This window comes from Colletotrichum godetiae, assembly GCF_030913485.1.
Source record: "Colletotrichum godetiae strain CBS 193.32 chromosome Unknown BDP55scaffold_70, whole genome shotgun sequence".
In the NCBI taxonomy this organism is placed as follows: domain Eukaryota; kingdom Fungi; phylum Ascomycota; class Sordariomycetes; order Glomerellales; family Glomerellaceae; genus Colletotrichum; species Colletotrichum godetiae.
In genome coordinates this window covers 62,993-89,965 of record NW_026851318.1, presented here as the reverse complement: position 1 = coordinate 89,965, position 26,973 = coordinate 62,993, and the positions used below count along the sequence as shown (strand labels likewise).

Sequence of the window (26,973 nt, the reverse complement as noted above, 5' to 3'; positions counted from 1 at the left end):
GGTACGCTGACTCCCGAAACCTAGCGACGAACACGCCTTGCCAGCCCTTTTGCTTCTCATCATGCCAACTACCCGTAGGGTCGCTTGGTAGGTATACTATACAAACGCTGCCTCTTCATTACAAGTAATACAGCAGACTTTCCCTGTCAGAACGTCGCTCACGCCTCAATCTCCATCGCCCCGTCGCTTTCGAGGTTGAGGTCGAGCACGCGCGCGTACTGGATGGTCAGTCGTTGGAGTTCTCTGAACTTGCCTGCGCGATTGTTAGCATGAGTTCTTTTGTGGCGCGTCGATGAGAGAATGAACTTACCGAGAATCATGACGACGCCCTTCAGGAGCTCCTTCCGGTCCCAGCCACAAATTTCGTCCTCTTGGCTGAACCAGCCCCGGCCGCCCTCACTTGGCTTCTCGTCCTTGTCCCTCAAGATACCGCCAAGCAAGCTGTTGAGGAGCTCTTCAACCTTGCCCCGGTGACCCTCGGCACCAAGACGCTTCGCATACATGAACAAGTAAAGGCGGAACTCGTCCCTAGCATCCAGGTGTAGAGCGGCGGCGATGCGATTCTCAAGGTGAGCAATACTCACCGTTGATTCAAAGCCCTCAAAGCCGTCTTTTGTCAATAACATCTTGACGATGCGCTGCAAGGTATAGGCGCGACCCTTGAGCAGGAACTCGTTGGTCGTGTGCCTCTCGAGGTAAGGAATGATGCCGGCGGAGACATTGGCCTTACTGTCGTCCTTGGGCTTCGCGGGTGTGACGGGTCCAACGGCAGTTGACTGCAGAGCGCCAATCGAAGAGTCGTTGCTGTTCCAGTACTGGGAGCCAACAGCCCACCAGGCTTCGCTAACCCGCTGCCATGTATACATGTCCCGAGTGTAGCAATATCCGTCTCCGTTAGTCAGTGTAACAACAATGTGGCCAGTTGAGTTGAGCTGGGCTGATGTGATGCCGGGACCTGGTGTTGTTGTGTTGAGGTTGAGCGTTGTTGTCGCAAGTTCGAGGACGGGACCAAGCGATACTGGGGGATGCAGAGCTGCTTGTCTCTGCAGATCCCAGACGTGGCAAAGGCCGACAGCGTTGATGCATAGTAAATAATTATTACGGCACTCGAGAATGACTGGTTGGGATTCCATGATAATCGGGTTCATCAATCGGCGTCCAGCGGGCGTCCAGGTGTAGATACTGCCGTCCTCGCATGCCACTGCCCAAAAGTTCTTATTTCCAGTGACAAGGATTACTGCTCTGGGCAGGTAGTCTTGCCAAAGAAGCGCTCCACGCTTGGTAGCGGAAATGAAAGATGGATCCCTGATTTGAACAGGATTTCGGGCCTCGAGGATGATGTTTTCGGGCACCTTGGAAGCTTCATCTTTGCTGCTTTCCGGGAGCAAGACCCCGCGTTCGAGTGGCCTCACAATCTGAGATCTGACCTTTGGCACTGCCAACCGGATTTGAGCGAAGGCAATCGATGGATTTAATACCGCAGGCCTAAGATATTCGGGCGTGGGTACAACGCCGTAGGCAGCTGGCACGACGGAAGCCGGCTCGACGCCGTCGACGCCATTCAGCACCACGGGCGTTGGTCCTGTTGCCTGCCGCTTTGATGCAGGATCTTCTTCTTCCTCGCCCTCAAGGACTGTGGCCTTGCGCTTATTCCCGAGCAACATGGCAGCTACGCCACCTTTGGGGAGTCCTTCAAACGGTCTTTCGAGGTCTAGAATGGTCTGAGGCGTATCGTTCTGCGCGGCTTTTGAGGTCGATGTCGAGCCCACTAGCTGAGTTTGAGGAAGAGATGACTGGCCGGTGCCGGATGAGGAGACAAGGAGAGGCGCAACACGTTTCCTACCGTCCTTGCCAACTGTCACCCTAGACTTGAGCTCCTTGACCCTCTCCCCCGACTTGTCACCATTCTCTTCTGCCGGCTTCTCCTTCTCCGGCTCAACGTTACCGTTCGTGGGCTTTGGTGTCGAGGTGCCTGTAGCTATCCCATTTGGTTTGGTGCCGTTTGTTGCAGGCGTTGCTCCCTTGGAAGAACCCGGATCGCCCATCAGAGCGCCCATCCTGGACTCTGCAGCACGAGACTCGCCAGCTTTGCTTTGGTTTTCCAGGTTCAGACCTTCTATATCCTCTGCGATACCCATGCCTTTCCGTGACGCGCCATACTTCTGAAGAGCCTTATCGTTTTCGCCAGCATCTGCAACCCAGCCCAGCTCTCCGTGGTCGAACGAAATCCCTAGGAGCGTACCGTCCAAGCTGGCGGCGAAAATGGTAGTTCCGTCGGGTGACCAAGCCAGGTCAGAAATGGATTTGCTGGCTACGTCCTGCAGAATGACTACAGGTCGTGACGTGTTCGTGTTCCAGATACTGAGAGTCTTGTCTTGGCCTGCTGACGCTATAACAGTAACGAGGGCATTGTTGTCTGGTTGCTCCGCCGGGTTCTCCGTATGAAACAGGCGTGGAGAGAACATGCAGACCTCGGTCGGGCCTTCGTGGCCGATCAGGTTGATCTCACTGTCCCATCGGGTTCGCTCGATTATCGCGACTGAACTGACAGGACCATTGACGGCGTTTGGAGCTGCAATGTGGTTGCCGTCAGGAGACCAGGAACACCGTCGGAAATATGTAGTCAGTGGTGAACTCTTGAAGGGCCCGCTGATTGTTTGCTCCAGCACGAAGTTGTTAACCATATCATGTTGCGTCGCATTCGGCGCAGGGGGCGTGAAACGGAAGATCTTGATCGTTCGGTCGTCGCTGGCGGTCGCGAAAAACTTATTTGCTGGATCGAACGTGATGCCTTTTACGTGACTGGAGTGGACGGTTATGGTCTTCAGCTTCTCGAAGCTATGGCCCGACCAGACCACGATCTTGGAGTCCAAGCCAACCGACACCAGTATAGAGGAGTCGTAGGACCAGGCAAGATCCTGGACGTCGTTCTCGTGGCCGACAAGTCGTTTGTATGTCTTCCAATTCTCGACCGGTGGAGGTTCGGCGCCAAGTCCTATTGTCTTGCATTAGAATCCCCATCACGTAGGAGGGCACAGCGCATTGGCTTCCGGCAGGAGCGCATTACCAAAGGAGGCAACAGGAGGGCTCTTGTCAAGGTGGTATACGCAAATAAGCTTGTCGTCGGCACCTGATGCGAGATATCGACCGTTTGGAGAGAAGCGGACAGAGTGGATTGTACCGAGGTGATGGCTCATATGGCAGAGCTGTCTCGGCTTGCCTTCTGCGTCACCATTCGCATCGCCGTAAATTGCCTCGGTTGACCACACTCTGACATGACCATCGCCTCCAGCAGTCGCGAGTCGTTTCCCGTCGGAGGATACGTGACAGCTGTACACCTCGAAGTCCTTCTGCTCGCCGGAATGGCTCAGCCACGTGGGCTTAATGACGCGCATCGCGAGCGGCCTCCAGGGTCATTTAGACCAGGTCAACGGTCAGATAGGAGGGTTTGAATGTAAATGCGATGTTGACGATATGTTGCTGAAGCTCTCGTCGATGGGATAGGTGATGCGATTGATGCGCCGTGATGTGGTTGGTGATAGTGAAGCTGGGGAACCAATGCCAAAGACAAAAAAAGGCGACAGACCAAACAGGTGGGCACAAATTGGGGTTGATTGAATCTCAAGAAAACGCGTTTTGCGGAGCCCGGACGCCCTGGAATTCGCGTCCAAAGCTCCTGCTGCTGCGTACGCTAAATGAGCGGCCATTTGGCACCAAAACTGCTACCTCTTGAGCTGCTGCACAGACCACCTCATTCGAGTGACACACAGCCTCGGGACGGATTAATGACCCTCCTCTGGCGAGGACGGATACGTACCTTACTTATCTACCTATCCGTATCGATTGTACTTTACCTTGAACCTGGAAGGAGCACCTGGACAGATGGCAAAGGATAAGGTAATCGTCCTCCTTCCGTTCGATTCCCGGAGCCGGGCAATTTTGGTGGAGAACCTTGCCGGCGCTGTCGCGGAGCGGAGTCGGCTGGCAATTTCTCCTTCAGGGTCCACATTTCCGTGATAATTAGCGGTGTTTCTGTTCATCCTCACCCTCAAAACTGCAGGATTCCGATCGGCAAATGATGCCACGGCGGGATCATAGCAAATCAAGCTGACAAAATCTTCTTGAAAGGTCTTTAATCAGCAGTAACGTTATTCATCTTCAGGACTGAGAAGTGATGTATTTAGGAATAACACAGGCCGGCAGTTTTAAATCGAAAGAAGGCATTCAGATTGCTTCTCACAGGCATGCTTTTCTAAAAAAAAAAATACTCACACCATGCTTTTATCATTAAATCTTGACAAAATTGCTTCAAACCAACATGACTTCACGCACCGAGGAAAATTTTGGTCGTGCTGGGTGCCACCGGGAACCAAGGCGGCTCTGTGAATCGAACCTTTCTCAACGACATAGCTTTGGCCAGCCATTGGCATGTATGCGGTATTACTCGAAACCCGTCTTCCGATTTTGCCACCAAGTTATTAAATCATGAAGCGGAAATGATGTCTGCCTCTCTCGACTCCGTGTCAGAGCTCAAGTCAGCTTTCTCAGATGCATTTGCTATTTTCGCAGTCACCGACTTTTGGAGTGCAATTTTGACCGAGCAGGTTACGAGTAGGGCCGGAACAGATGGTTCCAATCTCGCCATTGCTACCCAGGTCCTAAAGGAGTCTTGGGGCAGGAACATTGCAATGACAGCGGCGGAAATACCGACGTTGGAGCGCTTCATTTTTAGCAACCTTCCACCTGTTTCTGAACTCAGTCAAGGAAACCTGAAGCACGTTCAACACTTTGACGGCAAAGCTAACAATGTCAAATACCTTCAACAAGAGTAACTCGCACTCTGGGCCAAGACTTCACAGATCTTGGTTGGATTCTACAACTCCAACATCCTACCCGACTCATATTTTGGTCCCAGCTTCAATCCGGCCACAGGCAACATCGAATTCGAGGGGCCTGCGAGTGACGACAATCTTGTACCGTTCGTCGACGCTTCGTCCAGCACCGGGAACTTCGTTAAGGCTTTGGTGCTTACTGAGCCTCTTGGCACGATATTGGCAGCCTACGACGAGATGAAGTCGCTTAAAGAGTGCATCGAGTTGCTGCGTAGGAAAACGGGTCAGGACTTTGTCTTCATGCAAAGAACCGTCGATGACATGGCGGCCGAATCGCCGCTAGGTCACGAGGCTCCTGAGAGCTGGGTTTGGCTTGCAGAATATGGTCTTTTTGGGGAGAAGATAGGTGGATGGAAAGAGTCTATGACGTTCCCCGGAGATCTGGGAGAAAAGATGGAAGCGGGCAAAGTCGACGAATGGCTTTCAGCTCACCACTGGAGCAAGGCCTTTCTGTCAGGTTAGCGGAACCAGGAAGCAACAAAAATGTCTCTGTTATCAATCAATGAGACGTAGGACAATTAACGATTGACCGGTGTTTTCTTCAAGCCAATTTCGTACCAACATGCCACGGCAGTTCCATGGAACAAACTCCTTGATTTTCCCTTCGCCGCACATGTCGTGGACATTGGCTTATCTGTTATCAATGATCTTTATCCATCTTGATACTTTCACTTCCGTGTTGAGTCCTCATTTGAAACCCATGCCTCCGTGATAACATGATATAAGATAGTATGGACCGGCCGACGCCGACGATGAAACTCGTGATATCGCAATTCGCTGGCAGCCAATTCCTAAGCGAAGCATCCGACGTTGAGATGTCTTGCCTGATTGAGCACCAACGCCGATGCGGGCACAACAACCCGTGGCCGCACAGCATCACATGCGAGCCTGACAACATGAGAAGCCAAGAACCCAAGGAGAAGGTGCAAACAGGTCCGGACGTCTCCGACGAGAGCTCAAGACCACATACAATCAAGTAGAGAGATATGCCTCGAATCAGGTTGTCCGGCATCGGGTGAGCGGCACTTGATCCCTGCGTCCAGGGGACGCATCTCCCCCACTGAAGCTTGATTAAGGTTAAGCAAGTTCGCTTGGAAACCGGTTGCGAGAAATGAGAATGGAGCACTTGTGCAGTTCGGGAACTCTCAACTCTATTGATGTCGTGCAATAAATTTGGCTCGCGGTTGGATTATTTACTGGCTTGTGCTTTAAACACCCAAAGTAGACTACAAGCTCCTGCTTGGTATTGCTCTAATCGACGGGAACAAAGATGAGCCAAGTACTTGATGACATAGATCTGTGAAGAAAGAGAACGAACGACTTCTCCACCCACTGAATGATTACCTACGCTGATCTCCCGGCGATGGGACGAACGCGCCACGGCTGAGCTGTAACCCCATGGAGAAGGTAGGTAACGAGGCAACCTGTAAGCTTCGCTGCAAGCGCTTAAGCTGAAAGTCGGCTTACCTTTGCCTCCCCCAGACAGATTGCAGCCCACCGGAGCGCAGACAAACCCCCGTGGCAGAATGATAGGGACAGCCCGAACGTTTCAAAACCCACCTTGAGGTTAAGCCTATTTTGACAGCTGGTTAAGAGGATGGTGGATCGGAGCTGGCCGCAAGGGGGGGAAATAGTAGGCCACGGCGGGACACCGCAGGGAATAAGGGACTGAGAAGGGCGCAACTCAAGACTCAAATGCGGGGATCTCGAACGGCGTGTGGGACGGGAGACACGGGAAAGACTTCCTTACCCGGCTTAGGAACGCTTTTTGTCTTCTTGTTGACATTACACAGTTGGTGCTTGGCCCGGGATTGGGGTCGCAATGCCGTCGGTAGATGCGCCTGACTAGCGCACGACATCCATGTCCGCAACACCACTCCACGGGTGCCATGAAGCACTGGGCACGACTTTATTTGTTAGATCTCGACGTGTCAGCAACCGCGCAAGTCTTAGCAGAAGGAACACTACGGTTACACTAACGAAGCTGAGTGGGAACCTATAGAGGCTCGAGTGAACCAAGGCGGACCGGACAGGTTTCCTATGCGTTATGGCCTCTTCATTTTCCAGCCAACCACGTTGGCGTTCCTGGCCATGCGCGATAAGATCCCTAAAAACACCTTCCGCATTCAGGACCGGGGATCGACAAGTGGGCACGGCGGAGTCGCGGACGCGCTGACACCGCTACCCTGGGGGACGTGGGACTTTGTTCTTTCGCTTGGCTGTTGCTTGCCGTACTGTAGCATCACACTGGAGTCGGGGTCCTCACAATAATTGGAAAGTCAGTTTGCCTTCTATTTACAGCCGATTTCCGTGTATAAAGACGATGAGGTTTCCCACGATAGAACAGACTTGAGAGAAGCTCTTCAGGCCCAGTCATCCAGTCTCGTCTCCCAGCCCACAGCCACCCCTTCCCAACAACGCCAACACCAACCGCCAAGATGCAGTTCTCCGTCGTCCTCGTCTCCCTCTTCGCCCTGGCCGTCTCCGCCGCCCCCGCCGAGATCCAGAAGCGCTCCACCACCTGCGGCAGCACCACCTACTCCACCGCCCAGGTCAACGCCGCCTCCAGCGCCGCCTGCACTCACGTCAAGGCCGGCACCGTCGCCGGCAGCTCCACCTACCCCCACCGCTACAACAACTACGAGGGCTTCGACTTTGACGTTACCGGCCCGTGGTACGAGTTCCCCATCAAGACCAGCGGCGTCTATACCGGAGGTGAGTTATGTCCCCAATCGTCATGTGCGCCACGTTCGAGTGGTGCAAGCGTCGCCCGAGTGGTACACATACCCATTCAAACAGTTACTGACTCTCTGCCTAGGCTCTCCCGGTGCTGACCGTGTCGTCATCAACGCTTCTTGCGGCCAGGCTGGCCAGATCACCCACACTGGCGCCAGCGGCAACAACTTCGTTGGCTGCTCCGGTACCTCCTAAATGCTGGATGAGAGGACTTTGTTGGGATTGGGAGGGGTGTGGTTATGAAAAGGTCGGAGGGCCTGTTTATGGGTTATGAAAATTCACTTCTGCACATACTAAGCCTTTTGAACGTACATAACTGTCAAAATTCTACGCTTTGATGTCTTAGCAGTCTTCTCATCGTGACATGGTCCTGGCAACGTAACGACAACAAAATGATGCAAGTATTTGGGCACACAGCCGTGCGTTTTCGAAGATGGCTCTAAGCGGCTGGAAAAGTATTCAACTAGGGTCCTGTAGAATCCATCTCACTGCCGTTTCTCTGTCGAAATGTTGGCGTGCATCAGTACTTTAGTATTCTGCAGCTCTGGTGACATCTTATCTGGGCCGTCAGTATTGCTGCAAAGATGCGGAGGACCAATACCTCATGTCCGCACCGCCGATGACATTACCTTGACTCACTCACAGCCGTCTCGCCCCCGTAGTGCGGGCCGCTCCGCTGTGTCCCCACACGGCAGTAGTGTGGTGGATTTGCCGTCTGCGGCTCGGCTACCTATGTCCAGGACTCTTCGGCTTAGCTTGGTGGCACGTATGTATGTGTGTGGAGGCCTGGGCAAGCTGAGGTTTACGTCGACGGATCGATGGAATTGCCGTCTTCCTGAATCTCGATCAGTGTAATCTCTACACGTTTCCGGCCCACTGGACATCATTTCTGAATGTCTCATATCAACGTCATCTGTAAAACCAGCTACTTCAGGCTAGGGCGAGGAGTGTTTCTCATTAACGTTGTTGGTGACTTCCTAAAGCAGGCATAAGTTTCAGAAAGGCTCTCACCAATGTGAATCGGATCATCAACGTGTCAGGCACCGGTAAATGCTGTTGCCGAAAGCCTGTCGATCCCATCTGAAGGGCACGAACGGTTACGGTAAGGCCTACTGCTATGATTCTAGACTCACTTCGAGCTAACGTCGACAATGTGTAAATCTCAAGTCCCCAAGCCTTGTCTCTGATCTCGATACAGACCAGCAACTTAGCATGTGAATGGTTGCTCTTATGCCTCGATGTCTGACAGACTTGGTATTTCTTGCCATGATCGGTTAGACGATGGTGACCTCTACCATTCCGTAGGGTCGGTAACACCACATCTCCGAGACAGACAGAGCCAAGGCAGATCATTGCTGGCGTTTGCAGTCGAATTCCCCATTTGATAACCTCCGAAGCTTGTCTCAACGCTGAGTGCTGTACAAGTCCGACTTGAGGAGAAGGCAGAAAACTTATAACCAGCGTGAAGGACCTTTCTATCGAGTAGCATGGCTTCTGTATTCGCTAGTTCATCTACCATCATTCCCAACTTTCAACTTCATAGAATACCTGCTCTTCAACATGGCGTCAGCTACTAGTGACGGTCAAACATTCTACTCCACGATCCAGCTGCCTGAATCACAGCAGCCAGTCAAGGAGCCCAAGCTTGAAGACTGCGCTCACAAAACAGGCAAACTTGCTAACACTAAACGTATTATCGTCTGCTGTGACGGAACATGGAACAATTCGTAAGCATCCTAATCCACTCGCCGCGTTTCTATCGCTGACTCTGGTTGTGGGGTAGAAACAAGAAGGGAGGCATTCCTACCAATGTGGCCCGCCTCTCGTCCGGCATTGCCCATAAGTGCTGCACGGGTATGCCACAGGTCGTCTACTACCACCGCGGAGCAGGCACCGAGGAATCAAAAGTTGCCCAAACTCTCGGTGGGGTTTTCGGAAAGGGCATCGTTCAGGTCAGTCTTTCTTTGAAATGTGCATGGCAATGGAGTGACTTTTGCTGACATTTGATTGCGATCGCCCAGGACATTGCTGATGTTTACCGCTTCGTTTGCGATAACTACAACCCAGGAGATGAGATCTTTATTGTCGGCTTCTCCCGCGGAGCTTTCACCGCGCGATCGGTGTCCGGATTGATCTGCAATCTCGGGCTTTTGAATCGCGTTGGCTTGTCACAGTTCGGGGCAATTTTCCACGATTACCAGACCTTCCCCAAATGGCATGGAAGTTTTGACAAAGAAGACCACTTGGTAGGCTTTACGCTTACCAACTACGAGCGTCTTCAGAAATTCGAAGCATCGAAGTGGGAAAGGGTCGAGGAACGTGATAGCGCTGCCCTACAAGCTTTGTTGGACGAGGAGAAGCAGAAGTTCTTCAAGGAAATGACCGAGTGTCGCAAGAACATGAAGGGTTACGGACAAATGGACCTTCGCAAGATGGCTAGAAAATACAGAGACCAGCTTGAAAAGGTAACGAGAGACCTATCTCTTTGGTCTAGGAACTTATTCACTGATCAATGGCTCAGCATGAAATGGTTCTCACCGAGAGGCAGAGGCAATGTCGCGGGGGAGAATCGCGCGAATTCTTGGTCCCGACAAACGTCAAGGTCAAAGCGGTAGGTGAGTATTACACATAACAAAACGAGAACCGAACCCAGCTTAACTGTTACCAACACAGCCGTATGGGATACTGTTGGAAGTCTAGGCTGGCCCAAAATGCCCTGGGAAAAGGTCAACTTTGGCCGCAGCGTCGAGGAGGTGAGTTCAAGCCTTTTCAAATGCCCTGAAATTACCGGATATCGAGAACAAAAGACCAACACGATCAGCTTCGCTTTGCAAGTCTCGATGTCAACCCTAATGTCGATTATGCCTTCCATGCCCTCGCACTTGACGAATGGCGCACGGCATTCAAACCAACATTGTGGGGTAAGGACAACAATGAACATACGCAGCTTCGACAAGTCTGGTTTCCCGGCAGCCACAGCGACGTTGGTGGAGGTTTTGAGGACCAACAGATTGCCAATATTGCACTTGCCTGTATGATCTCCTAATGCGACTCAACTGAGGGGGAAAGTCAGCTTACAAGGTGAACAGGGATGGCGGATCAGCTTACCTCTGTCGGTGTCGAGTTCAACACGTCTGAGATGAAGCGGCTCTTCTACACCCTCACTCCTGGTGTCAAGGCACGCAGATGGGGAATGGGTAGAATCAACAACCCTGGAAAAGCCACGTCGATCCCTGATCAGACATACAACGCGATTTGGTATCCGTGGCAAAAGTTGAAGGGTGAAAACACCGTCTTGGGCACCCGAACTCCTGGCTTATACAGGACCGACGATGGGAAAAGTAGACTTGTGAGCCCTAACCAGCTTGTACATCCCTCCGTACGCATCCGTTACCTCTACGATGGGGCTGGCCTCGATGACGCTGGCGAATGGGAATGCGCAGCCTTGACGAAGAACGGATTCAAACTCAAGATGAGCATCGCGCCGCCCAAGGTTGATGATCCATACCCCAAGACCCCCATTGCCTCAACTTACGAAACCCTCGCCGGTGCCGTCTCATCCGTCCACGGCGGCCATACAATGGACCTTGAGTCCCACAAGGGCCACACACTTGTCGTCCACCAAGTGCCGTTTGAGGCTGACCTCTGTCTTCTGGAACAAGCCGAAAATCACTGGATCTGGACCCGAGACTCAGATGACAAAAAGGAAGGCTCGCGAACTTTGCATGAGGAGCGCATAGGAATGTGGGAACGTTTATTCATCGACATTAACCATAAGATGTTCTTGCGCCAAGAAAGTGAAGAGAGAAAGAGGGCCGAGATCAAAGCTGAGAAGTCCAAGGAGAAGCAGTCTTGGAGACAGTGGTTCACGGAAAAGGCTAATCAAGCTAAGGGTGCTGCTGGACATGCTCTCAACAACACTGTCGTCGGAAGATTCCTTGGGCCATCAGCCAAGCTCAAGCCCTTGGGCTATCCTCAGTATTTCGGATACCACGATTTGATTTCTTGGCAGCGAGGTGATGTCACACATACGCGGCAGAAGAACCCTTGGCCAGAGAGTAACAAGATTGAAGCATAGTCGAAAAGAACCGATGATTATAGATCATTTATCTTAGAAATGAAGTAGGGCAAATGAATTTATGCTATCGTATCGTTGAGAATTCTGTTCTAGCTTGACCCTACAATGCTCATTACCTATATGATGGATACGGTGAGCGAATTACCCTACACTAATCCTGAAAGTCATGCTATATTTCCACCCCGTCCAGAAGGAGACAATGTACAAAAAGTCGAATTTGGCTGTCGCGCTTTGCAAACATCATGTTCTCTTTGCGTAGCTCACTCGGCACGGATAGAACCCACTCGGGTTGGCTGCCCCTCCACGGCTCACCAAATACACAGGATCCCCGTGATACTTTGCGATGTGTCCAGCCTCTTCGTAGGCTGGCTTGAAATCGAATTCCCTCGCAGTCAAGGCACACATCATCTTGATCTCGGTCAAAGCCATTTCTTGCCCCACACAACTCCTAGGCCCTCTCTCGAAGGGACGCCAGCCATTCGCCGGAGGTCGTAGAGGATCATCTTTGCCCTTTACCAACCAACGGTCTGGCAGAAACTCGCTGGGACGGAACCAGTACCGTGGATTATGATGAATTGCATAGTGACTGACATAGACGTTGCACTTTTCAGTCGGCAGGAATCTCAGAGTCATTGCTGGAATTTCGCCGGTAGCAGGCACCATACTTCCAGAAGAATCCTGAATGGAAACATTGAAATTGCGATTGCCCAATCTTTGAGTAGCTCCAGGTGGGTAGATTCGCAAGGACTCCTTGATGACAGCATTCGTGTATGGAAGCTGGTTGAGAAGCTTCGGCTGAGAGGCTATGAGCCCCGCTGTTGCCCTCACATCAGACCCGAAAACGTAGTCATGCTCAGCTCGAACGCGTGCCCGTACTTCCGGATGTTGCGACAAAAGGTTGGTCAGGAAAACAATCGATGAACCAGTTGTGTCGTAGCCTGCAAGCATCATGAATTTGATCTGTGACCGAATGACATCAGGAAATATCCGGAGATGGCCTTGGTCTTGTGGTTTGTTGGCAGTATCCAGTATCGAGATCAATTTGGTTTGTCCGCTCTTGGCAGCTTCCGAATTCTCCTGTAACACTTTTTTGATGTACGAATCCATCAGCCAAGTGTTGTAGCGCTGGACTAGAGGCCTGATGAAGTTCAAATCTCTCAGCGGTGAAGTACCGCGATAATGCAACCAACTTAGTTGCGAGGTCATCGCGGCAGCAAATCCGTTGAAGCCTGTCTGACAATGCATGTCGTGGCCCATGATGGCCTTGCTTGAGAAGTCCATGGTAAGATTGAGAGCCATCGGGCTCAGAGAAACCACCTCGTTCTTCCTCGCACACTGGCGCAGACGATCACAGAAAATACCAGCCATCTCGACGAAACTCGGCACCAGCGCTGCGACATTCGTGACTCGGAAGCCAGGGCTGAAGATATTGTGCCAAAATTTCCATTCCTCCCCTTCCATCGTGTCCAGGTCGTAGCCACCTGTGAGTGGCTTCAGGAACTCTTGCTGGCCTGGCTCTTTCGGGAGAGATTGGCTTTGTGTCACTTGCCGAGCTCCATCTGGTGACAGGACGACCAACATGGGTTTGAAGAAGGGCCACTGGTCTAAGTAGAAGGCCTGGTCAAGATGCGGATATCGCAAACGTATTTCGTGAGCAAGTGCTGCGGATGGCATGATATCAGGCGGCAAATCTTTGAGAATCTTTCCGACCAGTTTGAGATGGCCCCAGACTGGGTCATGAGGAGGCATTGGCAATCCTTGACGCTGAAGTGACCTAAAGAAGCTGCGAGCTCTGTATAAAGAGTAAATGGAGTAAATAGCCGCCAGTAAACAGCCTGCCGCCAAAGCCTTCAAGGCCGCTGATGAGACAATTGTATTCATGGTGGTTCGATTCCGACCGCCAGCGAGTCGTGAATAGTTTTGCAAAGTCAGGCAGTTACCAGCCCGTGAGATCTGAGAGGATTAAAGAGCACATATCTCGAGCAAGTACTACTCAGAGATTTTTTAACTAACGGCTTACCTGCAAATAAGAATGCTTAGACGCGCGTAGGGTCTGTACCATATCAATGCCATCGAGAGGGGGTAAGGTTCATCTCTTCAACCCCGCGCTAGAGTGAAAAAGCTTAACCTTTTCGACACCCAGCACAATATTCTGCGTAGCACCGCGGGCTCGTGTTCGGTATCGTATCAAGTGACCCGGTAAGGTTCCAGTCTGATTCTTCAATGTCATGCTACTTATGTGAAAAATCAGATGATGTCCTCAGAGGCGAGTAGGTTAGGAAAGGTTCAGTAGCGACGCGTCGTTAAGATTGATTGGTCCCCTATGGTCTGTTCAGTGGGGTATGTTTGATAGCGAATCAAGGGAGATGAATAAGAAAACCAAAGAGACGGGTCAACAGGATTTGGTCCAGCTGAACTCTTACAACCCTTGCGAAATTGTCGTGAATCAATAGACTCTGGGGGCGCCCTCATATCATTCGCTTCAGATGCGGGTGATAGCCCCAAAGGTGAGGGGTTGAACCGCCGAATTCGATGATACACTCTTAGTAATTCTAGCAAGCTTATCATCAAATCACAACACTTAGATCTAAATCTAATCAGCTGGCTTGTGGTTCCTCCTAGCGGCATTGTCGTCAGATCTGACTGCTCCACCGCGAGAAAGAGAATGCGTATTTTCCAACGTTAAGCCGAGTCGCTGTGCCTCAATACCTCACGTTGGGGATCAGGAATAGTTGAGTCTGAGGCGGAGGAAATGCCCTTTTAAGACTTGTTCATTACCTGCCTGCGACCTTCACGATTAATAAACGCGTGGTTTTGCCGAGATATCAAGCACGCCATTGTATGCCTGCTGTTCGTCGATATTATTGGTGTTTACGGACTCGCACTTCCTCGCTAATTGTAGGTACCCTACCGAAAGAAACGGTCCAACCCATGTTCCCGACATCGGTAGCTCCTAAAGAGGCGCCTGCATTATCGACATGTTATGCTGAAAATCTGAGTACTCATTGGTCTCACAACACCTGGGAGACACATGGAGGTCCTGTGGCGTTATTTAACATGACTAGTAGACTCGTTCTGAGTTGGCTGTCGATGTCGCCATGGGACCCGCCTAAGACGACAATCAACCCGGCTTCCGAGCAACGAGATCTGAACGGAAAGCCACAGAAATTGAGTTCGTAGATAAACCCACCAAACTCCGTCGCGAAAAGTTGACGTGGGCAGATCCATGCTTCACATCACGTCTCTCTTCTAGACACAATGTCGCTTCCTCACGAAAAGAACCCGAAAGGCGCCGTCTTCATCGGGGAGAGCGAGAATGAAAACCATGATGGAGTCAAAGAAACACAACAGGCAGATACAGATAGAGAAGCATATGTCGAATCCAAGAGAACGTGGAAATCATTTTTCTGGTCAAGTCAGCTGTTTGGAATCAGAACGATAAACGGCTTCATTTACTGACTTCCTATTATTGTAGCACTCGATGTTCCGAAAGATGAGGCACGATTCCTTACGAAGCTAGATTTGACACTCATATCAGCATCGGCTCTCGGCGTAATGTGTCGCTATCTCGACCAAGTCAATATCACGAATGCTTTCAGTCAGTATCTGAGCCATATTCGTCTGTTGATTCTTGCTAAGAATGTTCTTCCAGACAGTGGTATGAAAGAGGATCTTTCGTTATATGGAAAGGAGCTCAACTACGCCAACGCTATCTGGAGTGCAGCTTACGTCTTCGGGCAAATACCGTCAAACCTGCTTCTCACTCGAGTAAGTTTACATAATTCAAGTTTCAGAGGGAACAAGAACTTCTGACAGCTTTCTAGGTTAATGCTCCGCTTTACATTGCCTTCCTTGAGTTTGCATGGACAGTCTTCACATTTGCCACCGCAGGTGTCAAAGATGTCAACCAGCTTTACGTATTCCGTTTTTTGTGAGTTCCCACGTTTAGGACTGTCGTCGTTCCCATCCATTTAAATAATATCTACTCACTATATTCCTTTCACTCCTGATATGGACTCACTAACTCGGCTCTAGCGTCGGCTTGTTTGAAGCAGGGCACTTCCCAGCCGTCATGTACGTGTGTTCGAGTTACTACAAGCCGCATGAACTTGCGCGGCGTAACACGCTGATCCAAGTATTTACCTCCGTCGGGCCACTTTTCTCCGGCTTCTTGATGGCTGCCGTGTATGCCGGCTTGGACGGAAAGAGTGGTCTCCCGGGCTGGCGATGGATGTACATGTGAGTGCACTGGAATCCCAAGCCCACTGGATGACCTCTCAACGACGAGATTGTGCTGACGGAAGATTAGCGTTTGCGGTTGCATTTCCCTCCCTTGTGCGATATGGACTGCGTTTGCCATGCCTCAACTGCCTTCTCGGGCTAAAGCGAATTGGTATATATGTTCCGGTGGAGTCTCCTAGAAGAGAAGCAACATTGAAGCTGATATTCACCCAGGATTTTCACCGGAAAGGAAGTTGAGCTGGCCCGTGCTAGGATGCCAACTGAAGTCAAACCGCACACTGGACTGTTCAAGTGGAAGGATGTCAAACGCTGGCACACAACGTGGCACGTCTACCTCTGTAAGTGATCCGGTTCGTCGATGACTACTTTCATGGAAACTGACTTATGAAGTCCCGCTGTTCTTCACGTTTCTTGCACAGCTGGGCCAGTCCGGAGGATCAAGTAAGTTCACACACACATGAACTGTGTTGCTCGTGAGAGTACTCAGTCATTAACCGCCTGTACTTATCTTACGTGCAGTGATCTTCTGGGTCAAAAGCTACAACGTAGCCGAGAAGCCACCTCGCTTTTCCGTAGCAGAGATCAATATTATCCCACTCGGAGTGAGTTCTGCGCGTCTTACCCACTGGGCTACATCGTAACTTACCTTTTGGCCAGATCAACATTATTTCCATCTTCGCAACCCTGGTCAACTCTTGGGTATCGGACAGCTTGCCTGGAGCAGCTCGATGGCCTGGTATGTTGTTTGCCAGCGTGATGGCCATTATCTTCCCCATTGCACTGGCAGCCACACCCGTGCACCCAGAAAACATCGCAACTCGATGGGCATTGTACTGTGAGTATCTCCTCATCCGCTCTCATGGAATCCGTCTCACTTTACTGACAATCTCCCTTCGTCAGACCTCACGGCTCTAGCAGGCACGTGCGCTGGCATCACATGGACATGGGTGAACGAAACAAATAGACACGATCCCGAAAAGAGGGCATACGTGTCTGCCATGGTATGTCATACAATTTTCAAAGTTGTTCTACGGCCTCCAAGTCAATGAGAGCTAACATCGATTGCCACTATCAGATGAACGCGTTTGCCTACATTTTCACGGCTTGGGTGCCTATTTTTACATTCCCTGCCAATCTCCAGCCGTACATCGTCACTGGTAACTACATTACAGCTGGTTTCGGAGCAGCGGCCGCGGTGACTGTACTCGTTATCCGCCACTTCTACAACCGGGATATGAAAAGACAATACGACCTCAAGATCTGATAGCGCTTCGGCTTCAGAGATCAAAAGCGGTAGACGCATCTTTTGGTCACAAGGCTTGCGTTGGTGTTCGTGGGCTCAATATCATAAGTCAGGTGGTCAGCACAGCGAAGGGCAGGCTAGTTAGATGCTCCTGCACGCCATGTCTTAAGTATGAAGCGTGCTGTTTCGACGCATTCATTAGTTCACACCACAATGATTACCGATCGTTGTTTCTCTTCATCCTGGCCCTCATTTACCAGATGTATCTGTCGTGTTACCATGCCTCAAAGCCTGAATGCCGCACATGTCCCGTTACAGCAATGTAATTGTGATTGGTGCGCGTAAAACTATCATGTCTAGAATCCGAGTATCAGTACTGGTGCAAGATGTTAGCATAACGCCTCATTTGGCATAGATAATTAGTAGTTATGTACGGATAATGTTCATGTTTAGGTTCATCTTGCCGGCTCTGGCCTTGGACCGTATGGGTCGTCGCAAGACGATGATGTGGGGAAGTGCAGGACTTGGCGTCTGCATGCTCATGATCTCGATACTATTGTCGCGGGTGGGATTCACTGGCGGTCAAGCTTGTGCTTCGGCGTCTGTAGCATTCTTCTTCCTGGAAGTTCACCTGTCGCGCACATACGAGGTTTTTCGGAAGGTCCACTAACGAGGTACCCAGATACAACTTGATATTTGGCATGGGAATGTATTGCGTCCCATGGGTCGTCGTTCCCGAAATCCTGCCCCTCCATGCACGAACTCGAGGTACTGCCGTCCGTTTCAATTCCAACTGGCTATGGAACTTCCTTGTCGTCATGATCACCCCGGTAATCATCAATCAGCTTCAGTGGAAAGCCTACCTCATCTTTGTCATCACCAATTTCTTAATTGTGCCAATCATCTACTTCTTCTATCCTGAGACTAGCAACTTCAGGTTGGAAGATATCGACGAGTTTTTCACCTCGGGTGGTAATCCAGTCAAGGTTGCGAAGGAAATGTCAAAGGTAATGAGGGCTGGAAATGATGCCGAGAAGCTGTCAAGCGTTTCTGAGAAAGAAAAGGTGGAGATTGAGCACTCGTAAGAACTCGAGCAGAGTTAGGAGCTGGTACCTCGTGGCGTGCCATGGCATGTAAGACGGGGGATAACTTCGTGCCATAGTTCTCAACAAGTCTTGCTCATCAACGATGGTGCGATTCGGCTGACTCAATGAGCTCATGACCGCCCCAGCAACGCCATAACGTTGCACCCAAGAAGATGCCCTAATTTACTAAGGTCATCAATGGGGATATCGTCGACGTGGAAGCAGATATAAATACCTGTTTCCCAACACAAAATCATGAAGTCAAAAGGTTGTATTCTGGACTCATCACCACTCCTGATTGCTGAGGCCTCAAAGTACTTCAGCCCAACCCCCATGACCGCGATGGCAGCTATCAAAAACGTCGCCATATTCGGTGTAAGTCATTGATTAATTGTCAAGCCCCGTCATGATTCCTGATCTGTCCCAAGGCAATTGGTGCATTAGGAGAGGTTCTCGTCCCGGCACTCCTACAAGCCAACTTCGAGGTGGCCTGCATCACTCGACCGGACAGTGGAAAGAATCTTCCCGCCGGCGTATATGGAAGAGTCTCCGATTAGTCAGACTTCAAGACTCTTACAACGGTACTGAAAGGTCAAAACGCGATTGTCGAAGCGTTCAACCCAGTAGCTGCATCCTACCAGACCAGCATCTTGCAAGCAGCCCTAGCCACAGGAGTCAGACACATCATCACTCCAGACTTCAGTGGCAATACGTTCCATCCCAATGCCGAAGAGGCACTCATATTAAACCCCAAGTTGCAAGCACAGCGCGAGCTTGAACGCATCGTCGACGAGTCGAACGGGTCATTGTCGTGGACGGCAATCATATCCGGCCCGTGGTACGACTGGACCCTCGAGCGCGGTATTTTCTGGATCAATAAAGAAGATCGTATCATCACTCGATACGGCTCCGGAGATCAAAGATACAGCATCAGTCGCCGCGCACTCAACGGCGAGGCCCTCGTTGCTGTGTTGATCAATCCGGAGAAGTATCGCAACAGGGCCGCCTACTTTGCTAGCCATACGGTATCGACGAATCAGTTGATCACAGTTATTGAGTATGTTGGTCTCAAGGACTGGAATATTGTCTATGTGCCGCTTGACGGGTTTGCGGAGAAGGCTCGTACTTTGTGGCGGGAGGATACGGAAGAGGGAGTTGACGATAGACTCAACTCCAGGGCGTATGCCGCGCTTTCTACTGTGGCACTTCTGGACGAAGAAGATCGTTACGGATCCAACTTTGAGAACAAAGTTGAGTCTGGGTGGGTTGAAGGCGAAAATGCACTGAAAAAGAACTTGAGAAGGCTTCTTGAATAGGTAGGTTTAGGCGGTGGATCTTAGTTGCGGCCTCGAGGAAGAATTGCGGATTGTCATAAATGTTAACATCAAAGAACTACGAGATGTGTTCGACAGCGGACAATGCATTTCAATGACCTGACAGAAGAAAAGCGAATGAAGGTAGAATTGTCCCCAGACCAGAAGCTTTCGCAGTCGTCGCTGCAGATCATCAGATAACAAGTTCGATGGCAATGAAACTCGACCGCACGAGACTTATCGGCCGACAAGCACAGTCAAATACTTCAGGCCGTCGAGGGCAGACCACGGGCTTTGAGCCGCAAATGTTATTCGTTGATGGGCAGACGATAAATCGCCTTGGTCGTTATTTAGTTCCTTGGCCAAAGGGCAGCGTGTGACAGCCATAACCAGGGTAACGGGATTTGCCCGTAATGGTCACAAATGACTGGTGGTAGTGAACGCCGGAGAGACAATGGAAGAATCACAGTGGCTTCAGCAACGCACGTCTCGCAGAGATACTGTCCAGCCAGACGTTTCGGAAACAGGATTGGACCTAAGGAAGTCAGTTGAAGGATATTGCCGGTGGAAGAGTATAGGTGAGGGAAGGCCGGAGATCGACCTACATCGGGGAACAACTGTAAGAGATGAGCTTTCGGAAGAAACCTATCATATACTTCGTAGAAACTGCCAATTCGACACAGGGGCGGATACGGGGCGTGGGAGGAATCAGACGTCGACATTCGTCGCAATACGGTTGACTGGCGGAGCCATTAGAAAGGTGTCGAGCTCCTTGGCCCCTTGGCTGCTTGGCGGGGAGCACAGGATTTATAGAAATCTAAGTTGTCAATGGAGAAGTTGTCGATAGTGCTGGCGACTCGGTTGCGATGTTGGAGATGAGAAGCTCCGGGAATGCAGCCCGGGGAAATCCACAGGAAGGGACGGGATCCAGCACGTGGTGAATTCGGGACCGGTGATTCGGCAGTTACGGGGTCAAGGGCGGGGCCGCTGCTCTCCTGCCAGAAGCGCTTGGCGCTTCCTGAGAGCGTGTGTCTTGGCGCTTGAGCGCGCCAAGTCGCTTAGGATACTCCACACAAATGGGTCTCGGTCGATGGTTTGAAAAGGGTGCGGCGAGGATGTATCTCCTTCCCACCTCAGGCAACCTGCCATCGTCCATTTGTTTCCCGGTAAGTTCGAATGTCCAACATCCAACGTGCAACCTCCACCTCTCTTCATCTGTACATGCTACACCTGCTGCTTGCATCGCTCATATTCGGCCGTCACCGATGCTTCCTTATAGGCTCGGCGAGAAAAGTCAATATTCATCCTATCCTTCTGACCTACTTGGCCGTCTATGACCACTCCCGGCATTAGGATCTCCTCGGACTACGGAGCTCTCGGTCTGCTTCTTACGCTTCTAAGCTATCTTCCCAACAATACCTCTAGTGAGGCTGCGGTTTTTGCTGAAAATTCCGAGTCCTGCCAAACAGGCAACTCTGTTCACGACACGTGGGTGGCCCCGGAATATACCCTGCTTCTCACAGGCTTCCTCACCGGGCTACTCAATATCCATTTATTCCGCCCCGCGCAGGTTGATGTCAGCCAACTCCTCTGCTATGTTGACCTTGGCATATACCCTCTCCCACCGATGGTGTGCTTATCAAGGCTTTCCATAAGGGGATGGCTCACGGCTCCTCCTTGATAACTTGAGCCGTGCCCACGACCCCAAGCACACAGAAACAGGGCGCAAATGATTACGAGAATCAGCGATTCAAAGCTTACGGGAATGGATTTTCTACTCTGCGCCAAATCTCATCATGGTAACGACCAATGGCAATGGTAGATGCCCTCAGAGCCACATAGCGGATGCTTCTTCAATGGAAAGGGGTCTTCTCATACCGAATAGGCTCGTGAGCACCCTGGTAAGACAATCAAGCTAGGGTCGTCGAGGACTGGTCTGCGGATGAACCATGTCAGTAGCATTGCAGATGATGGATGTGGCAAAGTACCTTTGGGTGGGTTGGGCCTGTACGTCTCGCAGAATCGAATGTGCCCACCCTGTCTTGCCTGTGCTGATGTTGGTGTCTAGCCACTTCTTCATCTACGCCCGAGCATCATACACCGAGGGTGCCCCGGCGGGAAGGGGGTACACGTGCATTCCGAAAGGTGGACAAGGATGGACTGCACTGAAGCAACGTCTTGGCTTTTCTGCCTTCTGGTATATATGCTAGAGTTCGTCCCAATCTCTACCTTCCTGCTCCCATGTCGACTTATCGAACATCATTTCCTCTCCGGCCTTGCTATCCGCGACGAAGCCAGGGTCTTCCATCTCTTCGCACACCTCTTTCAGGCACGTGGACCTAAGTTCCAGTTCGAAACATCATCTCGATCATCGTCACCTTTCCTGAACATCGGCTCTGCGCAACCTTTGCGAGACAATACGAAATGCCTCTCCATCAGTATGACTACATCTTCGCCATTGGCACCATATTCGCATTCCTGGATGCGTGGAACATTGGTATGTACCCTCGAAACTAGAATCTCTCTTGTATGGCCATACCCAAGCTGACCCTTCCGTTCTGATAGGTGCCAACGATGTTGCAAATTCGTGGGCAACCTCGGTCTCTTCACGGTCTATCTCTTACATTCAAGCCATGACCCTCGGGTCCATCCTCGAGTTCGCCGGCTCGGTTGGTGTCGGTGCCCGTGTCGCAGACACCATTCGCACCAAGATTGGTAGGATCTCTGCTCTTCTAGTTAACACAGACGCCATGGCTAATTGGCTGACACAGTGGATATCGACCTATTCGAGAACGACCCGGCTCTCCTCATGCTTGGAATGACCTGTGCTATTGTGGCCTCCTCAATCTATCTTACCTTTTGCACCAAGATTGGTCTCCCGGTATCAACCACACACTCGATCATGGGAGGCGTCATCGGTATGGGTATCGCACTTATTGGTGCCGATAACATCCACTGGGTCTCTCCTAGCGGCGGCATTGATTCTGGTGTTGTGTCGGTCTTCCTTGCGTGGATCATCGCCCCTGGTATCTCCGGTGCATTCGCAGCCATCATCTTCACCATCACCAAGTACGGCGTCATGTTGCGAAAGAATCCGGTCATGAAGGGACTGGCTTTGGTGCCCGTGTACTTTGGTATCACCGCCTCACTCTTGACTATGCTGATTGTCTGGAAGGGCGGGTCTATCAAGGTTACCTTCAACGATGCCGAAACCGCCGGCATGATCATTGGAGTGGGTGCCGCCTGGGCTCTCCTCATCACCATTTTCTTCCTTCCCTGGCTCTACCGTGTGGTCGTCAAGGACGACTGGCAACTACGTTGGTATCACATCGCCCTCGGCCCCCTTCTGCTCCGCCGGCCCGAGCCCCCTGCACAGCCTGAAGGCAACGGCAGTGGTATTCGCGACTTCTACGCCGGGCACATGACCAAAGAGGAGCTTGAAATGGCTCGCAGCGGTGGTGTTGTTCAAACGAATAGCAACGACATCGAAACTGGCTCTGCTGATGGAGAGAAGAAAGTCGGCCAGGGCTCTACCGACTCCCCTGCAGCCACTCTTCCTCGCAAGGACTATGTCCACAAGCCCATCGTTGGCCCCCGTCCTGAGGGTCCTTGGCACAACGGCTCCGTTCTCTTCTGGATGGTGAAGAAGATCTTCCTCTCTGGTGTCGATCAGGATATTATCAACATGCAGAAGAAAGAGAGCGTCCTCACTGGTGACTTGGAGGAGATGCACGCCCGTGTCCAACACTACGATAACAAGGCTGAATTTCTCTACTCATTCATGCAAGTTATGACCGCATGCACCGCTTCATTCACGCACGGTGCCAACGACGTGGCCAATGCCATTGGACCCTACGCCACCATCTTCCAGATTTGGAACACAGGTGTTCTCTCTGGCAGCAAGTCTGAGGTCCCAATCTGGATCCTCTGCTTCGGCGGTGCTGGCATTGCTCTTGGTATCTGGACTTACGGATACAACATCATGCGAAATCTTGGTAACCGCTTGACCCTTCATTCGCCTGCTCGTGGTTTCTCTATGGAGTTAGGTGCTGCCTGCACCATCATCTTGGCTACACGTCTCAGTAAGTCGAAAAAGCTGACTTGACTATGCCGGAGTATCACTAACTGTCATGCAGAGCTCCCTGTATCAACTACACAGTGCATCACTGGTGCTACCGTAGGTGTCGGCCTTTGCTCCGGTACTTGGCGATCAATCAACTGGCGTATGGTTGGCTGGATCTACATGGGTTGGATCATCACGCTGCCTACTGCTGGTATCATCTCCGGATGTCTCGCGGGCGTCATCGTCAACGCTCCTCGCTGGGGCATGGCGAGCTAAAAGATGTTGACAGTTAGAATTATCCGTCCACAGACTAATGGTATCATCCGACACGTTTGGTTGGTTGTGCCGTTGGAAATGGCGACAGGGTGAAGCTCAAATGTGAAGAGCACATGAAATCAGAAGAGGTTTCTTTTTCAAGTTAGTCTAGAGAAGGCTCTTACCCTCACTAGTATAGATAACAGTAGCAATCAATGCATAACTCTGCAGAAATACGGGTTGTGATAACGGGCAGGAGCTCAGATGATCCACTGAAGAGTGTCGTTTCGATGTGCCCCCAAGGGTTTTGAGAGCCCCGGCCATTGGGCAACTTGCAGCTCCAGCAGGTATCTGTTTTAGGGCATGTAAGGCGATACCGCGAAAACGGCCAGCTTCTCAAGAATCTGCCAAGGAGACGAGCTAGTCATGGAAACAGAGTTAAGCTTAGAATCATGTTGCAAACCTTCGTCCGATCTCTGACCCCCGCTTCGTTCGCCTCATTCGCCCGGTTGTCTCATGTTAACAAAGTTAATGATTGCAATGCCCCTTAAATGAAGGTGCAAGACTCTTGCTTGAAGAAAGTTCGTTTGTTTACTAATGTTGGATTCGAAATCATGGCAGGTGGCAAGGTGCTACCAACATCACAAGTCAAGATGCACCATCTCATTCTGCTGCTGAACGCCTTGTTGGTACCGCTTTGCTTATGTTCACCATCTGTCTCAGGCCTAGATTGGCCAGGAAACAGAGCTCTGCCCTTGTTCCCGGAAATTGCCAAAGACATAGACTATGCCAAACTTACTGCACTATCTGGCGATGAGCAGGTTCTCTTGGTATCGTTGCAAGGACTGGTCAACCGAAGGCAACCGCGAATGTACCTTTATTGGTCGCAAGATTCCGCGTTCCCAGACGACATTGTCAACGAAGCCTGGCTACGACAGCTTGAGAGTCAAGGATGCCGGAGCGCGGATATGACAAGCACCCCTTTACAACTAATTGACAAGTACAAGTCTGAGATTCGGGGTGCCATCATCTATGACACTAAACTGCCAGATACTGTTAATCTGGCATCGACACTTGCTGGTCTTCATGGCGCTATTCTCGCAACCGAGGAGCTGGCCCGGAGCTTCAACATCTCTATTATCGAAGACTTACGAGGTCGATTCAAAGATAAATTCGAGCTGTACGACCATGCAGCTCGGGAGGTGTGGCCCAAGGTGACCAATCGCATCATCACAGCGATAAAGCCTCTTTCGACTATCCTGTACGCTAACAGAACCTGGACCATCCTTCTGAAGGCAAACTCGTCCATTAACGACTCTTCCAATAATGGCACTTATACCGTCGATCTATCCCCTTTCATGAACGGCAACGGAACTGTCTACGTCAATATCACAGATGCTTTTCCCGCAGATGGCTATGGCCCCTCCGTCTACCACGTCAAGGTTATGGGGGATGGAAATAGGACCATCGCAGACTTTAGTCCCGGCAGCGAGGAAGAAGACTCCTTTCTATTCGACGATGGTGGCTCGCACCTGGCAGACTACCCCGGAGGCTGGCGTTTCGCAGACGGCGCATCCGCAATGATTTACAAGTTCGACTATCCGCCTCAGACGACTAATCTTACAATCACCCTGTCCATGTGGAATCAGTTTCTCGTCTCGGCAACGTCAGCTCAGCCGGGCTACTACAAGGTCAACTCTATCTTCCGCGACTACATCGTCAGCACAGCGGCTCCCTGCATATGGCTAGATAGCAACAGACCGCGGGAAGCAGCGCTGCTTGACAAACTCCTACGCGAGTTCCAGCCCAATGCGGCGTACCTCGGCTGGTTTCCAAACGGTGATGAAATGACCGGTGTCACGCAACTCGCGAGGAACGGCTTATATGTAGCCGCCACGGACTTTTACTTCAACCCCACGATCTTCAGCGGTTTCAATACTAAAAGTCAGTCTCAGCAGTCTGCGCCGGATGGGCCACCGTGGCGACCTCCGCCTCCTCCAAAAGGAACACCAAAGGTCTTCTTGTCACTCGTCTACCTCGAAGGCGACAACATTCAGTATGACCAGCGCAGCATGTTTCAACATTGGAACGACTCCGCGAGGGGATTAGTCCCGCTTGGGTGGACTATCAGCCCGTTGCTGCGCGATATTGGGCCGGGCATCCTGTCGTATTATCAAAAGACGTCCACGGAAAATGATTTGTTGATTGCCGGGCCCGACGGCGCAGGGTACACGTATCCCGGGGTCTGGCCTAGACGAGCTCTCTCTATCTTCTTGATGCAGAGCGGTGAGTATATGCGGGCAACACAGACGGGCGAGGTGTTGTTCATGTACGACCGCATCAACGCCACCGATAACCCGCTCACGCCGGGGCTAACTCTCGACTTTCGTGACGCCGTGGGGAGGAATAGGCTGCGGGGAATCTACTACGGGTCCTTTGTTTCCACGGCGGATGCACTACAGGTTAATGTCACGGATGGGTTCCCGGTGACAAACATGGTAAGTATTGGGAACGAAGAGAGTGGTGCGGCGACGTTGCGGAATATCTCGGATAATTGGAGGGGTCGGGGGCCTCTTTTTGTAGCAGGCGCGATTAGTGCCTTTGATATGACGCCGACGAGTATTGCTAGTATGGTGAAGAAGTTGGGGGATGAGTTTGAAGTTGTGAGGCCTGATATGTGGTTTGAGCTATTGAGGAGACGGGAAAGTTGGCCCGGTCTTGGTTAGGGTAGCTTTTCATTCCCCGGAGGAGTGCCATGAGACTATGAGCCTCTTAATGCCTTAGGATGGACGATGGGAACTGAAAGACATTGTTCGTGCGGGATATACGAGCAAGAGAGGGGGTTGCGTTGGCAAAATCCGGTGGGAGGGTGCTGGCGGGAGAAGCTTATTGCATCAGGTTATTCATGTTGGGTCGAGGAATTTGGTAGATGATAAGCTGGAATTTTCCCTCCCCTCATCAAGGATCACGATTTCACTCTTGTTGGCGATGTGTCTTGTGTGTTTTCCTTTGTGCTTGGCCCCCTCATGACTGTATCATCAGGCTCAACTCATGTTAGTTGGTGTA

At 51.3% G+C, this 26,973-nt stretch overlaps 11 protein-coding genes across 11 annotated transcripts; 9 read left to right on the top strand and 2 right to left on the bottom strand.

Annotated features, from left to right (window-relative positions):
* Nucleotides 1-158: 158 nt before the first annotated feature.
* Nucleotides 159-3,395, bottom strand: BDP55DRAFT_733925 (WD domain-containing protein; the record flags this gene model as incomplete). The annotated part of the gene is made up of 3 exons (XM_060580154.1): nt 159-253; nt 311-2,995; nt 3,068-3,395. 3 exons carry the CDS (start codon nt 3,393-3,395, stop codon nt 159-161), a joined length of 3,108 nt encoding a protein of 1,035 aa, XP_060423439.1.
* A 923-nt stretch (nt 3,396-4,318) lies between these two features.
* On the top strand, nt 4,319-5,354 carry BDP55DRAFT_720470 (NmrA-like family protein; the record flags this gene model as incomplete). The annotated part of the gene is made up of 3 exons (XM_060578473.1): nt 4,319-4,356; nt 4,421-4,808; nt 4,860-5,354. 3 exons carry the CDS (start codon nt 4,319-4,321, stop codon nt 5,352-5,354), a joined length of 921 nt encoding a protein of 306 aa, XP_060423438.1.
* A 1,691-nt stretch (nt 5,355-7,045) lies between these two features.
* BDP55DRAFT_681840 (ribonuclease) lies at nt 7,046-8,041 on the top strand. Its single transcript, XM_060576230.1, has 2 exons — nt 7,046-7,607; nt 7,711-8,041. Exons 1-2 carry the CDS (start codon nt 7,331-7,333, stop codon nt 7,821-7,823), a joined length of 390 nt encoding a protein of 129 aa, XP_060423437.1. The 5' UTR covers nt 7,046-7,330; the 3' UTR covers nt 7,824-8,041.
* Nucleotides 8,042-9,086: 1,045 nt separating this feature from the next.
* BDP55DRAFT_720468 (uncharacterized protein) lies at nt 9,087-11,757 on the top strand. The gene is made up of 7 exons (XM_060578472.1): nt 9,087-9,355; nt 9,412-9,580; nt 9,650-10,093; nt 10,150-10,243; nt 10,302-10,381; nt 10,450-10,660; nt 10,718-11,757. Exons 1-7 carry the CDS (start codon nt 9,189-9,191, stop codon nt 11,704-11,706), a joined length of 2,154 nt encoding a protein of 717 aa, XP_060423436.1. The 5' UTR covers nt 9,087-9,188; the 3' UTR covers nt 11,707-11,757.
* Nucleotides 11,758-11,780: 23 nt separating this feature from the next.
* On the bottom strand, nt 11,781-13,936 carry BDP55DRAFT_681837 (cytochrome P450). The gene has a single exon (XM_060576229.1). The coding sequence runs from the start codon at nt 13,585-13,587 to the stop codon at nt 11,947-11,949; it is 1,641 nt and encodes a 546-aa protein (XP_060423435.1). The 5' UTR covers nt 13,588-13,936; the 3' UTR covers nt 11,781-11,946.
* Nucleotides 13,937-14,855: 919 nt separating this feature from the next.
* BDP55DRAFT_708098 (major facilitator superfamily transporter) lies at nt 14,856-17,318 on the top strand. The gene is made up of 12 exons (XM_060578091.1): nt 14,856-15,121; nt 15,182-15,304; nt 15,359-15,474; nt 15,531-15,637; nt 15,742-15,945; nt 16,016-16,099; nt 16,162-16,286; nt 16,339-16,389; nt 16,468-16,550; nt 16,606-16,783; nt 16,849-16,949; nt 17,024-17,318. Exons 1-12 carry the CDS (start codon nt 14,965-14,967, stop codon nt 17,210-17,212), a joined length of 1,518 nt encoding a protein of 505 aa, XP_060423434.1. The 5' UTR covers nt 14,856-14,964; the 3' UTR covers nt 17,213-17,318.
* A 288-nt stretch (nt 17,319-17,606) lies between these two features.
* On the top strand, nt 17,607-18,516 carry BDP55DRAFT_758300 (uncharacterized protein). The gene is made up of 2 exons (XM_060580805.1): nt 17,607-17,816; nt 17,866-18,516. The coding sequence occupies exons 1-2, from the start codon at nt 17,631-17,633 to the stop codon at nt 18,274-18,276; spliced, it is 597 nt and encodes a 198-aa protein (XP_060423433.1). The 5' UTR covers nt 17,607-17,630; the 3' UTR covers nt 18,277-18,516.
* A 102-nt stretch (nt 18,517-18,618) lies between these two features.
* On the top strand, nt 18,619-19,803 carry BDP55DRAFT_758290 (uncharacterized protein; the record flags this gene model as incomplete). Its single annotated transcript, XM_060580803.1, has 3 exons — nt 18,619-18,651; nt 18,705-18,809; nt 18,834-19,803. 3 exons carry the CDS (start codon nt 18,619-18,621, stop codon nt 19,590-19,592), a joined length of 897 nt encoding a protein of 298 aa, XP_060423432.1. The 3' UTR covers nt 19,593-19,803.
* A 928-nt stretch (nt 19,804-20,731) lies between these two features.
* BDP55DRAFT_389349 (uncharacterized protein) lies at nt 20,732-21,417 on the top strand. The gene has a single exon (XM_060567208.1). It carries the CDS (start codon nt 20,923-20,925, stop codon nt 21,268-21,270), a length of 348 nt encoding a protein of 115 aa, XP_060423431.1. The 5' UTR covers nt 20,732-20,922; the 3' UTR covers nt 21,271-21,417.
* A 596-nt stretch (nt 21,418-22,013) lies between these two features.
* BDP55DRAFT_564691 (phosphate-repressible phosphate permease) lies at nt 22,014-23,928 on the top strand (the record flags this gene model as incomplete). Its single annotated transcript, XM_060570353.1, has 4 exons — nt 22,014-22,086; nt 22,155-22,304; nt 22,361-23,671; nt 23,726-23,928. 4 exons carry the CDS (start codon nt 22,014-22,016, stop codon nt 23,926-23,928), a joined length of 1,737 nt encoding a protein of 578 aa, XP_060423430.1.
* A 1,484-nt stretch (nt 23,929-25,412) lies between these two features.
* BDP55DRAFT_681830 (uncharacterized protein) lies at nt 25,413-26,890 on the top strand. Its single transcript, XM_060576228.1, has one exon. It carries the CDS (start codon nt 25,488-25,490, stop codon nt 26,631-26,633), a length of 1,146 nt encoding a protein of 381 aa, XP_060423429.1. The 5' UTR covers nt 25,413-25,487; the 3' UTR covers nt 26,634-26,890.
* The last annotated feature ends 83 nt before the right edge of the window (nt 26,891-26,973 follow it).